At 34.8% G+C, this 16,336-nt stretch overlaps 1 protein-coding gene across 1 annotated transcript in view; it reads right to left on the bottom strand.

Annotated features, from left to right (window-relative positions):
• dnah9 (dynein, axonemal, heavy chain 9) overlaps positions 1-16,336 on the bottom strand; it is a 148,567-nt gene that overhangs the window by 13,787 nt on the left and 118,444 nt on the right. The window contains exons 63-67 of the mRNA XM_088928171.1: positions 13,960-14,187; positions 8,950-9,141; positions 6,565-6,756; positions 3,744-3,914; positions 311-493 (exon numbers count right to left, since the gene is read on the bottom strand). Of these exons, the coding sequence (XP_088784297.1) occupies positions 311-493; positions 3,744-3,914; positions 6,565-6,756; positions 8,950-9,141; positions 13,960-14,187 (966 nt within the window). The remainder of the gene's footprint in view (positions 1-310; positions 494-3,743; positions 3,915-6,564; positions 6,757-8,949; positions 9,142-13,959; positions 14,188-16,336) is intronic.

Here is a 16,336-nt window from a genome sequence, read left to right as displayed (position 1 = left end):
ACTTCATCCTTGACAAAACCACAGAAAATACACATTTGCCTCCATTCCAAAACTTGCCTCCAACACTCAAGAAATTAAATATCAGAACATTTTGGGGAAAAATGGCATAGTATGTGTATAATGAAATGGACCTTGTCTAGTAATGTTATGATGCATTACAATGATGTTAAAAGACATAATCATTAGAAATGTTTAATCAAATCACTTAATATAATAATAAAATGAAAATAATAAAAACCTGAGCCCTCAAACATCAGCACAACACCAGTGGAGTTGTGACACTTTAGACCATGACAAAATCTTTCCTTACCTTCAACCCCAGGTTTAGTTCTTTGAGGGAGCGCTTGATCTCTTGGGTAAGGATATTCATGCGTTCACATTCCTGGAAGGCCACAACTATGTAGGGTGTCCTATCCTCTGCCTTTGCCATCAGCTCTTGAATGTTAAACACATCAGGCAATTTCTCCAGGATTTCATCCAAAATGGTCTTCACCTGGTAGGAAAGGATAAAGGAGTAACTGGGATCAAAGATAAAGCAGTGTAAGTTTAGATCCTGACAGTTTTCTGAAAAATAAACCCTAGTTCTGCCTACCGCAATTTCCTTTGCTGACGGTGATTCAGTGCTCATTCACTTGGTTGACAATTGTGCATGAGAACAGTATTAATGCTGCTGCCATGCAAAGCCTGTTTCAACTACAAACACCTCTGACTATGAATGCTAAATGCAACCTGCTGAGTGACGTCTGAACAGGGGCCATGACTAGAAATAATTGAGTCTTCCTGTTAATGGTTAATAAAAACAGAGCAAAGTTACTCTTAGAAATAGAGAAAAAATGTTTAATATCAAAGCCCTCTGGTCTTAAATGGAATGTGCTGTATCTTCTCCTGCAATTTTGTGAGACAACATGATAGTTAAGAGTGGGGTGGAGTAGAGAGATATAAAGGTGCCATGTAATGATAGATCTTTTTTATTAAGATACAAAGCAAAGCTGTCATCTGCAGAGTCTCAGCTTTAACAGCTAGACAGTGGCTTATGATGAAGAAAAAGTTTGAATCTCTTGTGACAGTGATGGCTCTGAAGAGGAATGACTCTTTATAGAGACAGACAGGGACATGAAACTGTTTAGTGAATGAAATAAGACTGTAATGCTCAACAAAGGCCTTCTAGAGACACTTTCATCAGGTACCACAGCAAATGAACTATCAAGTGAGAGGACAAAAGCATTTATAGCAACACGCACTATCATTGACTCGGAGGGAGCAATTAATAGATGCATGTACAGTACTTTATTTGACACTATATGCACCCTGATTTATCAGATTTATGTATTTACTTTTGGCTAACAAACTTTATTCTGTCCAGTTTTATTAATTCATAGTAGCCCTTAATGTCCAAGACAAATACATCAGTTTCAAAAAGCTGAATACTAAACTTTATGCTTTAAAAGTCAAATCTTTGTTTAATCTACTTTTGAAAGTATTTTTAAATTTGCTTCTTAAAAGCAGTGCAGCTTGTAGCACCTTATACTGTAATGTTCCCTGGTGATTCATCAGCAGAAAATCATTTTGACAGAGAAACATATTTTCTTTTAGGATTTATACCATTTTTTAAAAATGTGATGCCTCATGGCAATAATGTGTGATATGAAATATTTAAGTAATACTTTCAGATAGAATATCTACAGTATAGTGTTTTGCAAAAAATAGTACTTTTCAGTTAAAATACATAAAATATATTACTTGAATTTTATGCTATAAAATGTAAGTTAACAAGAGGCACTATTCTTCACCTGCTTCTGTCTTGTCCCATAATCCAGACATTTATATAATACCATTGAGATATCAAATTGCTGCAAAGCAAAACATGCATTCTTGCAAAAACAGAAAAGAAAACTATTTTTACACAATGCAGGGATTCTTCCCTCATGTTTAAATACAGAATTGCTATGAACACTGGAATATTCACATCGGGGCTAAAGACCCACTGCTAAAAAGGCTTGACTGGCATATCAATGTCCATGACTTAGAAAACGCATGAAGAAATTAATATTTTCTGCAACTGCCTGTTGTCTGCGGGAACAAAAAAAAAGAAACCAAACATCAGTTTGCTTCTCTTCATTTGCTGAGCTATTTGACTCAAGAACAGAAAAAATAAAGAGGAAGGCCTCAACCCTGCAGGTTGATTTGTCCATGGCAATATGGCTTTTGTACAAAACTTCCATTATTGCTTGGAATGATGCAAACCCTCTTCATTTCCCCTATCCTTTACAACTGCAACATATAAACTAACCCTATGTCTGTCTAAAGGATCCACAGTGAAACGTAACTACGCAGAATGTTAAAAACAATATTAGCTGTAATTTATAATAAAAGAAAAGCATGGAGCATCATCAGTATATTTGATATTGAGAAGTGACAGCAAAAAAGAGAAACAATGTTATCAAATGGCAGCTCAGTCTTTTCATTATAAATGTCTATGCAATTGTTTCTCATCTCATCTATTTACAGTATGTATTTACTATGATAAAACGTATACAATCAGGCCAAACAACAGAAATGGTTTCATTGCACTACTGTGATGCTACCACTCAGTGGAAATGGCCCTGAAAAGAAACACTCTTGAATCATTGCAATGTGAAGTCACCTGACTTGAGTATTCACAGTCCATCCATCTATCATCACTAGACTCCAGCAGTGCTACCAAAGGACAAGATGTGACTGTCATTGATCCAGACCACCTGAGGGATCACTTCTGCACAGCAAGAACTATGGCTGCTAACACGGTTTGACGATTACAGTAATCTGATGACTCAGAGTAGGTGGCAGCAGAGGTTGTTTCAGTAACGGTGGTACAGTGGGGTGGGACAATATTTTTACCAGTAACGTGTTGTTCTCTGTGGTGATCCCGCAGGATTACACTGACAAATTTTGAAACTTTATCTTAGCAACACCAACATGAAGATAATCCTTGTACAGTATCTATCAGCATAATAATGTTCAACCCAAAAGAAAAGGACTGCTCAAGACTCACTGCTTTCTTTCTTAGTCAAACACAGCCCACTGTGTCACCACATATTAATATAATTCAGCACCTACAGGATAAAACGAGTAAATGCATACATCAATGTCAACTAATGCCAAGTATCGCCAGTGATCTAGGAGTTACTTTAATGCAATGTCTCTGACCATCTATGTCCTGCTGTTTGATGCTTTCCATTTGGGTTAAAGGTTTACCAAGGGGTATCAAACTTGAATGCACAGTGTGACACGCATCATACATGACCTTCAGACCTTCTTGTCAATGTCATTTTTACAAATGATGAAATTATTTCACAGCCGAAATGAGAATAAGCACCACTTCATCTGTTTGTTTCATAAATATGGGGTGGCAATTCTGAAGTGTATTAATATATTTACTAATTGTGATTTCTTTAACAATGATAAGCTAATTTAATTGGTTAATTTACATTAATTTGAAGTTGTTTGCATTTCCATTTATTAAAAGAGGTTTTCAGTTAGCTCATACATTTAATCTCCTTATAATGAACTAACAATTCATGCTGAAAAACAGTTTTCAATTTTTTTCTTGGTTTCCAGTTTATACACATAATAAAGGAGGGAATAAAACTAAAGAAAAATGATGGGAAACCAAATTATTGGAGCTGATGTTAATGATTTTGCAGATCAGATGACAGATCTACGGTTGCAGAAGTGCTGGAAATGGTGTGAGCAAATTTGATTACCTTCTCTTCTCTGGTTACTCCCCCTCCCTCACCGCTGCTGCTGTCACGAGGCTGCATCTCCAGCACAGTTCGGAAGAGCTTCTCAGAGGTCTGAGTGAGGAATCCAATCTCAGCATTGGGATGCAGTCCATACAAGTATGGGGATTCAGCAGGAAGAACGTCATCAATGTACTATGGGGAAGACGAGATATTTGTTTGCTAATCCAAAGTTCAAGTAAAAATAAAAATGCAGACAGTTCATCATTGAGTGAGTTAGGTCATCTGTGGTAAGTTTCATTAAGTAAGGCCCCATTTTGATTACCAAGAAGGAAGGGGAAAGATAACACAGAAAGGCACATTACTAGAGATGAAGGGAATGGCTTGTATACTGTAGGTAGTAAGATTTTAACTCAAAATCCTCTCCAATGCAAACTAATTGTGCTCATATAAGATTCCACTCTTCGCACAGACCGGAAGGTGAAATTTTCTGTGTAATCATGAGCCACACATGGTGTATAATCTTTAAGAGGCTACAGTTTTTGAGTTTGGGTATATACAGTACAGAAGCAAACAATGATTTTACTTTATTGAATTGTTCAGTTAAATAATATATGCACATTTAGTAATAATACCAGTGATACTACACTATTAAGAACCTCCAGAATTGTTTGCTCTCAGGATTATACTGAGATGGGGTTTTTAAATGCATGGTACTAACACTTTTTGCATCATCCTAACAATCACTTCAGATGGAAATGTTAAAAAGCTTGAAAACCTTTGCCAGCCACTATCGCTTGTGGTAGGGCTTAAACACTATGCAAAGCCTGGTTCAAAAATCACACTTCAGCACTAACAAAGTCATGTCCTAACTCTGAGTTTGATAATTGGGCATGGCTGCCCTAGTGTTAATGCTTTTCCCTGTGTTCAAATTCAGGGCCCTTGAGTGATGTTTCCCCTTCATTTTGACTTGAGTACAAAGCAGCTGAACATTTTGAGATGAGCAGCAAAGTATCTTAATAATTAATAATAGAATTACTTTGAACAGATAAGCAAACTGGAAAGGTGATGTCAGTCAAGCATGTTTCAGATTAATATTAATAAAACCAAAAAAAGACTGGCTACTTGTGATAGTAATGTATTCCATTTTAAACTTCTCTACCTTATTAATAAACTGGTAGGGGTTGTTTAGTGTTTTAGATATCTAGAAACAGCAACTGAACATTTAAACTTTGTTGAAAATACCAATTGTATTTTTAAGAAGGCTTGTCAGTGTATATTTTTGATCAGTGTATAAACCCTCTCTAAAAATGTAATCACTAGCAGGAACATGGCAAATCCCTAAAATGTATTCATTGTTCTTGACAAATAACCAACAGTATCAAGGTAGTAATGCCAAAACTGAGTGTTATTCTTGTGAATTATTCAATTAGTCTGTGGATTAAGAGGACAAATGTGTGTTATATACATTAGTCAAGACCTGCATTTTATGATAACACAAAACTGGAAAACTTATACAGTAAGAATTGAAATTTAAAGCTTTTTCTCACTGCTATAATGTAATTGTCTCACTTTTGTTACATACAATTGTCCTTATCCTAAATATGAAATTAATGGTAACAGAAGAGGTGGATTGGGGCTGTGTTTGGATTGTTAGAGTAGAGCAGACATTGAGCTTCTTCTGCTTTCCATTACACCTTTAAAATAAGCTTGCTTCAGACCTGCGCTAAGCTGCTCTGGTACTTTCAAGCACTGCTATAAAAAAGTAATATTAATCAGTATTTATCAAAATATTAGCTTTATTTAACTTAGTCCATATACTTCAAATTAATATAATTTTATTATATTTAAGATAACATTATTTATTATATTTAATTTCTTTTTAAAAAACTAAAAAATGTAAGATACACCAATTCATTTATCATCAGAAATCTGCTTTAATGGTAATGGTAACAAAAAACAAGAGACTGCCTCAAAGCTAAGGGCTCAAGCAGGACCACACACTGGACAGTACACTATTACACAGGGTACACCCACAGTGAGTGTCTAGAGCTATCCCCTAGAGCTGTGAGACAACAATACTAAACACAACTTCACCAAGTTTTTTGTGCACAACCTGCAGCAACACTGTTGCATCTTGTGCACTGATTATGGTATCACAATATGAATCATTAAGTCCTATAATGACACATCTTGCTTTTAGGTAATGATTTAGCCAGACAGGACAACAAAACCAATGTAATGTGTGGATTAATGGCTTCCCTAAATTATCATCTCTTTTATTTTCATTTTGCATGAAGACTGAAAAACAACTGTCGTGATTACTATTCCTTACATACTGTATGACTCTAGCTGATTATGCTTCTTCAGATATGGACAGGGAGTAAACAAAAAAGAAGTACTTCTATGCACAGGTAGGGGAAAAATAACTAAAATACATGCTGGGTTTAGAGCACAGCAATTTTGAAGGCAATTTTCAGATCTAGTCTGAATCAAAAGTGCAGATTTGACAGTGTAGACAGTAGAAAGATCGATTTTTATTTTCAGACAAGCTATATAACTGCAGGTGCTCTTAACTGCCTCACATTGGCCAGAAAAATAAATGGCTTGCACAACAGTGGAAGTTATGTCTTTAAGGGCAAAAGCTGAATGAGCATTGCCTGGATGAATCATTATAAAAAGTCCCTTGTTTGCTGAATACACTGTAAAATTTGGACAGTTTTCTATTTCTGACACCTATATACTATAAATAATCACTTCACAATGCACAATCTGATGTTTTTTGTTTTGTTGCAAAGCTATTGGCATTGAATTGTTTTTAAAACTGGAAATGCTTGGCAATAACCTGGTGGTATCCATTGTAGTCCATGTTGCCAGGTAATGGGAAACCAGGAGCTAAGAAGAGCTCTCCCTCCATCATCTCTGGCTTAATAAACTCCTCCAGGTAAGTTCTGCAGAGCCGCCGGTCCCAGTCATCTGTGATGTGACCCCCATACATAATTTCTCCAAAGAGATATCGCAGATCATCATAAGGGACCTGAAACCAAGAATTTACAGACAATCTTGTGATTATTACTTGAGGTAGCCAGGAGCCAACAATGATCAGTATGATCAACCTGATCATACAGTACATTCTTGTCAATTAACCATCACAGAAATCCACTCTTAACTTATTATTAATTGACCATGTACTGTACATCATTATCTGAACGGCAACATTGTTATAGTTCAAAACCTAAAATTAAAAATCATAAGTGAAGTACTATTAGATGTGTTGGGATTTAAATAGATTAAATCAATTCTTTAAAGATATTTATCTTCACTTAATTCAAACCTCAGAATTTCGACATATCATTGTTCTGTTTACGGTATTCCTCTCGTGAAAAATAAATTGCAGGAAAAAACAAAAGAAAATTACAACTGAGTGACAGATGATGGGTATGAATTAAGCTTGGAAAAAAAAACCAGAAAGGAACTGCATATCTGATAATCAGGACAAGATAATGAGTCTTTCGCAATCATTATTATTTTGTACTTTCCAGATAGCCTACAGATAAATAAACAACAGAGCATGGATTAACAGAATTGAACATCTGTGTTAGAAATAAATGTTTTTTAAGGTAAATAAAAAAGCCTAACATGTCCTGGGCAGATTGTGTCAAGGATACAAACAGTAGTATGTGGAATATATTTATATAATTTTGATTTTTGATCATATTAAGAATTATAAACTTCTTTTAAAATTAATCACTAAGTAGGAGCATGATTTTTTATCATCATAATTTCTAATCGATTTACAGAACAGAATAGCCTGAATTTATTGTTGGAATGATAATAACCCCACATCAAACACCTGCTGCTCCTGCATTCTGTTTAACAAATCCCTAAATTAGGCTATCTATTATATTAAAACTTAATTAGAGGTCGATTTAGAAATAGTAGTTTGATATGAGTGGGTTAATCATGGAAAAACATTTCAACTAAAGCATTGCAGTTTTGCAATTCCATGTTCTGAAATATTATACTCTGTCAACTTGGAGCACCTTTGACATTCTTGTACAGTAAATTTACCTTTGTTCCCTTTTAACTGGCAACAGAAAAGGAGATTTTGCATTTCACTTATTAAATACCCCAAGGTTTTTTAGACCTTTTCACAGATTTCCCTTTCCCTTTTTCCGCTCTATCTCAGGTGACCCATATTAAACATTTACCACAATAGATGTATTTCTGTGATTTACAGTATATCTTATGGCAAATCATTGCTCTAAGCTTATTTTGATATATTTCTTTTACTGTATATCCTTGTAAGTATCAGCAAGTTAATATATGTAGGATACTATGTCTTTTAACATTGGAAACATTGGAAATCCTACTTAAAGACTGCCATAGAAGTTAAATTAAATTCACAACTGTGTCTTTAACATCTCTTGCTCTCTGGCTTCAGATAAAGGAATATTCCAGCTATGTTTTAATTTAAGCCTTACTCATTCTTTACAGTCGTACTTGTAAACATTTCACACAGCCATAGTACAACATTTCCCCCTTTTCCAGTAATTAAGATACATTAGTGTTCTATTATTCTCTTTATGGTGATTTGTAAACCAAGACAACAAAAATTCCAAACCTGCTATCAGATTTGAACACATAACTGAGTTGCAAAATTAACTGAATATATATTTTGTTTGCTACGGGATATTGTTATTAATGACCAGTTTTCAAAGAACTGATGACTGCAAACCAAACAGATTGACTGTCACTCAATTAAAAATTAGGTTCAGGATACAGTACGTGCTGGCAAGAATATGATTCCTGTTTTTTATAGGGGGTGGAAACAATACATTTATCAATCATATAAATTAATTCTTACAAAGAGGAGTTTAATTTTTTCTATATCTTTTACCCTCCACAAGAACAATATCAAACAATGCTTAATATTTAAATTCTATTGCTCTCATATTTATAGATTAAAGTTAAATCTGGCAAACACTAACCAATAATTAGTTAGACTTGTAACCTGTGTTAAATTCCATCTGGTTCACTAAGCAAGTCATACTTATGTTTTAAATATACAATTATATTTTGATTCGAATCCTCCTGAATTTTAAGGTTAAACTGAATTTTATGACATACTGCAATTACAGAGATCAGTTTAAATGACAAACTTAATTCCTCTCTTCCTTAACTGGATCTAAAATAAATCTAACTAGTTCCAAAACCCACTACCGCTCACCTTTGAATTAGCCTCTAGATAGTTGTAAAGTACATTCACAGATATGGTAAGGTCTCCCGTGTTGAACGGATAGGTTCTGTTCCAGCCCTGAGGTCCAAATTTCCGTCTTTCTGCTACCACAGCATGGAAGTAGCAGAGTGCAAAAAGAATGCTTTTAAACTCATTCTCTCGAGCACACATCTCCAAGGTATCCTGAAATAGAAAAAAATAGAAGAATATGCTAAATAAAATTAAAGAAAAAAATGTACCTCTTTTTAAATTCCCCATAGCTGTTTTTATAGATATTCCCAGTCATAAAACATTTAAAGAAGCTCATTCATTATCATTTAGGCTTGTTCCCATGACATTTTGATGGTCATTTGTTTTCATTTTCTGCACTACATGTATATCCAGACAGGCAGACGACTGGACGACGCTGAACAAAAGGACTGGATTTTCTTTAATTGACACTGCCTGTCAGGTCTTCAATGGCTTATTGTTTTAGATGAGTTAAATGAAAAGCACTGGCAGTATCACTTCCAAGAGGGAAAACGGAAGCAGTCATGGCTATAACTCTGTGTAAACTGTTTACTCTGTTGTGAATTAAACATATAAAATCCTTGTAGTAAAAAAAAAAAAAGACCTTTATTATTCACTCCACAAACAACTTTGGAAATGTGGAAGAGACACATTAGATGTTTCGACTTGACAACTACATTAACAAGGACATTGTGTTAATATTCTACATAGAGATACAGGTAGTAGGTCTAAAAAGTGAGAGTTGAAAGATAAGACCTCCAACCTATAAGGCAACAAGACAGTTGCAAGCTGTGCACTAGAGAATAGAAAATGAAAGAGCATAACAGAAAGTGGACATGGAGACAGGTGCCACGGAATCAGTGAGAGTCCTGGTGGACAGAAGCTCCAAGGCAATAATCATCAAACTGTAGCAGTAATTGCAAACTGAAACTTTGGGATGACTTTCACCAACACTTTCCCAGTCAGATCTTTTGCACTAAAAAAATAAATCATGACAGACTGAATCAAGTGTGTGTCAAGTCCAACCACACAATAGCAATGGTATATAGAGGGACAAAGGTTATCTATCCCTGGGTTAGAAGCTGAAATAGTGGAATCAGTAATTGCCCAATATCCTGGTTTCTCACTGAAATGGCTTTTAAGAGAATGCATAAAGAAGAATTAAAGAAATGGTGGATAAGAAAGGAAACACAATGTTTCAGCTGAAGACTCCACAGCCGAAACGTTGTTTCTCCTTTCTTCTCTTTTTAGCATGGAATAAACCTGAACTTGTTCCTTTGCAAATATTATGTGTGTTGTCATGTGACAGCTGGAAAGGACAAAGATAAAATGATACATTATTATAGTTTCTTTCCTTGAAAAGTTAAGACAGTGACTTTGCTTTTGAGGACAAATTTGGGATTATTTTAGGGGAGTGGGAGGGGTAGGTTAGTTATCAAGCCATTCATTATCTATCAAGGTGTTAGCATGACAAGAATATTTTCTTTCTGTCCTTCTCAATAAGGAGATATGTCTAAATGCTGCACCATGATGTGTACCTCTATTTATAAAGATAAGAATCTGCAGTTTAGGTATAGAGTGGGTTGTAAGTAAATGTCAAGGTAATGGTTTTCCCAGTTTGTCTGATAAGATACAGAGCTCAGAATTCTGATAACAAGGATGATAGCTCCTAAACAGGATTCAATGAAATACACAGTCAAAAATCCCTTTGTTACTGAGAAGGATTTTAGGAACAGGGGGGGTTCACTTTAGATTAATTTGAAAAAGAAAGAACTCTACTGTGAGATTATTAAGAAGTAAATGAAAGTCAAACAGAATGAAGAACAACCTTTTAACAAAGTGCACAAAAATAACTTGGTGCTGTCTCTTGAAAAATACATATACATTTTTTTTTAATGATTGTATCTGTAGAGCAATTAGCTCAACATTGAGAAAGAATTTCAATATTAACTAAGGTATAAAGGGAAAAAGTCAGAGTAAAATATTTAGAACCAATTCTGTAAAGTTGGTTCCAAGAGAAATACAAATTAAAATACAAAAATAAATTGATTTATTCTTCATTATATTAGTTTGTATTCTTTTGTTAAATCCCAAAGTACTCAAATTTACCTTATATAATGAATTTATAAATATATATATATAAAGACATAATTATCAGATTTTATTATTTCTCACATCCAGTACATTGAACACGAACCATCAGGGATATCAGAAGTTGAAACTAAAATGTTAGACATTGCTAATGATCATTCTATTACTCAGTTTGTCAGAAGACATAGTACAATATATTTATCTAGTCTCTTCAAACAATCAAGATTAAAGAAAACAAAGTGAAAGAACTATTGGGGAACCATGATCATAATATGGCATACCTTGAAATATATCCATAGAAGTATCTAATAGTACTTTTCAAGAAACTGTACAAAGTACACATTTACTCTTTCAAGAGAGAAGACTACAGTATATTGGAAAATGAAAGCGCTAAGGAGAAGCAGAATATGAGGGAATAGATATAGAATCAGTAGAAAATGGATGACAACAGATTTAAAATGATAATAATAAAGATATCTCAACATGACAAGAGTCAGACTTCATTCTTCAATCTAAAGACAAAATCATGTTCTGGAATACTGTACCAAATCAAAGCAAGTAATTAGTTGAACCTAATCAAATACTTGGACATGTACTGTATGACAATGTTCACCATCCTCATATAGTATATTGCTATTAATATAGCAACTGCTGTTTACAATAAAGAAACCTGTAGTCAGTGTATAACATCTCCACCAGTCTAAGCCATTTATTTTGCATTTTTTGTTTTGTATTAGGCTAGGGTTGTATTTCTAATGTGTTTCAGCATAATAATGCACAACTCAAAAGCCTATCAAGGAATTACATAACATTAATGTTTTCACAAGTCCAAACATATTATTTAATTTACTGAAAATAAAGTACACAAGGGAAAGGCTTGTTTATGTTTTTATATACTGTACATAGCAGTTACTCCAGGCTTTATTACAAAAGAAATCGTAAAAATTCCAATAACAATATTTTGATTAAACATTGGTTTAACAGTTTTGATCTTTTTAAGCAGCAAATTAAATTTTCTCACCTCATTTACTTCCCAAGACTATGCTCTGACTGTCAAAGAAAATATGGCATTCTAAACTAGAAAAGACAAGCAGAAACATCTGTCTCCTAACTGATTTTGTGAAGTAGTATGAAAGTTTCAGTATCATTACAATTAGAGATAAGATCACTTTATTGGCCATATACAATTTCTTGTATTAGGAATTTGTCTTTTCGCATACCCCAGCTTGCTCTCCATGAGACACCCAGATAGGGAGAGAAGCTTGGGGTCAGAGCGCAGGGTCAGCCATTTATACAGAGCCCCTGGAGCAGTTGGGGTTAAGGGCCTTGCTCAGGGGCCCAAAGGAGTAGGATTCCTCTGCCAGCCGCGGGATACAAACCGGCAACCTTCCAGCCACAGGCGCAGATCCTTAGCCAGTTCTTCAACACGCATTAGGTTATACAGATCAATATGTAACATTCTTAAAGACATAGGGATTTATAATATGTATAAATTACTTCAATCCAATTATGCGCAATCCACGGAATATTGACTAAATATCACACACTTTGCACTTATTCAGAAAATATTCATCAATATTTGTAAATTAAGATCAGTTGGGTTATTACAATGAATTAACTACATTAAGAATAAAACATTTTATTCTCCAAAATAACAGAAGAGTAAGGTTTTTTAATCGAAAGGCAAGCTAGAAATCAAGGATTTATGGAATTATACAGTATACCATGTTCCTTAGGAGCAATGTAAAATACTCATAAATGGATTTGGTTTCATGAGTTTCAAATTACATTTTAAAGTCAACTTCCATATTATGACAAAAAAGTCAACATAGCTTTTAGCATTCTAAACTGTTCAGCATAGAAGATTGAAGAGGGACTGATATCAGGCCTTAGGTCCCATATGGTGTGTTCATGTGCAGCACAGTGCACATCATTGTGCATATAAATCATGGTAAATAGAGAAAACATTGTGTAAATGTAAAAAAAAAAACTTTTTAAACTTAATTTTATTTGTTTCCTGGGCTACAGCAGCTGGTGAAAGACTTATGTAACCTTATGTTAATGAAGCAGTTACACTTTAAGCACAACAGTGTGAAGAAAGTGAAGGTCAGCGTTGAGGGTGAGAAAACATGCTCTCACTGTGTAATCCCTAAAGTAAAGGAGCTATGCAAGCTGAAGAAATGGCAAATGGAGACTATAAATCCATAAATCCTGGCTGAAAAATTGCCTGCATGGTTAAACCTATGAAACACATTACCACCTATCAGTGGACACCACATCCTATTTTTTGCTACATTCCTCTTTTGTGCTGTTCAAGTGCACCATATGCTGTGCAGTGAGCTGGTACAGATTTGAAGCCCTCTTCCTCCAAATGAGGTGACCGTAATACTGTATACAGTTACAGCACAGTACTATTTAACCATACAGAAATGACCAAAGAGGGTACACAAAAAACGTATTAATACAGTACTATAAATGAGCTCCAAATATAATTCAGCAGGGCAGTGATGCAACAGCTCACGTGTGAATATGTGAATATGAAAAGAACCAGGCTAGCAGCATGTGGGCCACCATCTCAACCTTTCCTTGTAGGTCGCATTGTAATCAGTACGGTAGTGTGATACAGTCGGGTCTCGACATCTGCGCATTTTAACATTCCGAAATGACTTAACTTTGAAATTAGTGTGGCGACAAGGATCATGAGATGAATCTAGCTAGTAAACACTTCTGCCTGCCCAAGTAACCATTACCCAGCATCCACATCTCGTCTCTGCACTGAACGCTCACAGATGTAGAAACCATACAGTCCTTTACATGAATTGACCCATCTGCTTATAGAATACATACTTCTGCACTTTAAGATACTGTATTGTGTAAGAAAATCTGAAGTTGGGGGTTTACCTGGTTAAAATTGTCCAGAGCTTTGTGCAAGTTGGCGTGCATGCCTGTTGGTGGTTCATTGGTGATTTTGATGGAGTTCTCTAAGATGCCTTGGGGAATGATGTGTCCATCGGCTGAAGCGGCAGGCTCGGCACTAATGAATACACGGAACTCCTGGTGGCTGCCCTCGCTGTGCTGCTCCAATTTTTTCTCCAGGGTACCCAACCACTTGGCCACCAGATGGATATTCTAGTAGGAACAAATGGAACAGTGCATGCTCAACAGACAAAATAGATGGGATATGAGTTAGGATATAAGCATTTAAGAGCGTGGGTGGATTAGTTTACAAAAAAAACGGAAAAGAGAATGAACAAAAATAAAGCCGAAGAATGAAAATAAAAACAAAATATTATTTTTATCTTGATGGATTTGTAATGTTTAATTTAGCAGTACAATGTTAATTGTGGCAAACTAAATGCTGTAAATACTTTCCTTTGGGCCACTGTAAAATTGGCAGCTTTTTTACAGCTGGTTTAATTCTTAATGGGAAAAATCTGTACCTCAATCAATACTGTAAATATGGATGCATCACTAATTAATACAGCAACAACAAATCATGATATGCACCAAAATATTTTTTACTAGACCTGGAGATCCTTTTTAAGGACTAGAGATTTGCTCTTTTAACAATTTAGTTAGTTAATTGATTTAATTACATAAAGCATGGCCAACTGTAGTCCTTGAGGACTTACGAAATGTTAGTATTTTACAAGTTAGTGACTTGTTCATTTAACAAATCATCTGCTTCAGTGATTAAAACAAACCTGTTACAAGTATTTATTTATAATTAGGAACTGATGAATTAAGGGTGATCCATTAAACCTGCTGGATTGTGCCACTGGACAAGTGTTGTCCGCCATAGCTCTACGTGGCCTTAAAAGCACAGTGAACTGTTTTTTACTATGAAATGTCTCCTTGCCTAAAGATGAAACATGCACAACTTGAGTCCTGGAGGGCTAGGTTTCGGACTATACTTCCACCTGATCCCTTATTTACCAATTAATAAAACAGTAATAAATGTAAATAAAACATAAAACAACAAACCTGTTTAGAATGCTAGAGAGAAATGTCTCAAGAATTAAGCAAATCAACACAGCCAATTACATACTTTTCTACAAGAGGTTATATAAGTATTTCACACTTACAAACAAAGTCTGGTTAAATATCCATGTATCTATTTTCTAACCGCTTTATCCAATACAGGGTCACAGAAAAGCCAGAGACTATCGCCACAAGCAATTGGCATAAGGCAGGATACCCTATGGACAGGATGCCAGTCCATTGCAGGGCACACACACACACACTCACTCACTCACTCACTCACACAAGGGCCAGTTTTCCCAAAATCCAATTAATTTACCAGTATGTTTTTGGACTGTGGGAGGAAACCCGCATGCACACAAAGGAGCACATGCAGTACAAACTGAATGAAGGTTATGAAATAACCTAAAATCCATTCTGCTATCTTTACAACACAAGCAGTTAAAAAAGAAAATTGTTCTACGTGTACTTAAAGATACTGTTACACTAGCTTCATTAAATTCTTTATTAAAATCATAAGATTTTATTAACACCAGCAAATGTTTTGAAAACCATGTAGATATTACCCAAAAACTCTTATTAGCAAAGATATTAAAAATTAAATCCCTTCAAAATGTCTTAAAAACAAATACTGTATGTATAGAAATTAAATTCAAAATGGGATTGATTAAAATTGGACACTGGAGAAAATTCCTTCCACTTTCATGTGGTAATGCGGCTAGCCAAAGCTTGATATTCCCAATAGCTGCCCATTTAGAAATCTAATTAAAGGACTGAGTTACAGAGCACATTAATTCACATGCTCTGAGCTTTTCATCTTCTGAAATTTTTATTCAAACCTGTCACAAGTTAGAAGTTTTCTTACTAATAATAAGTCTTTAAACGTCATAAAATCAAAATATCCTTTAATAAATCAGGGCACACATCTGGCCAATATCTGCAGTAATTCCTTAACACTTTGCTAAACTGTTCACATTCTCCTTATGACATACTGTACAGCATGTACTGTATAGCAATACTTATATTAGTGAAAATTAAATTAAATATCAGTCTTTGGAAAATGTGTGTAAAGTGAAAATTTGTGTAAAGTGTAAAGAGTGCAAGAAAGATATGCTGATTTTGGATCACAGGAACCACGAATTGAAGATTTAAAAGTTGATAAATGTTTCTAAATACTTGATTTAATCTGAACCAAAACTGCCTAACCTTTAACTGGACACTTTTTTTCCAGACAGGGAAGTCAACAGGAATGGTGAATTCAGTCGATGAAGTGACTGACCTTTTTTAAGGCTTTTAT

The sequence above is a fragment of the Atractosteus spatula genome, chromosome 11 (assembly GCF_055471065.1).
Source record: "Atractosteus spatula isolate fAtrSpa1 chromosome 11, fAtrSpa1.hap1, whole genome shotgun sequence".
Lineage (NCBI taxonomy): Eukaryota > Metazoa > Chordata > Actinopteri > Semionotiformes > Lepisosteidae > Atractosteus > Atractosteus spatula.
Note: the sequence above shows the minus strand (reverse complement) of the source record. Positions and strands in the feature narration are given on the sequence as shown.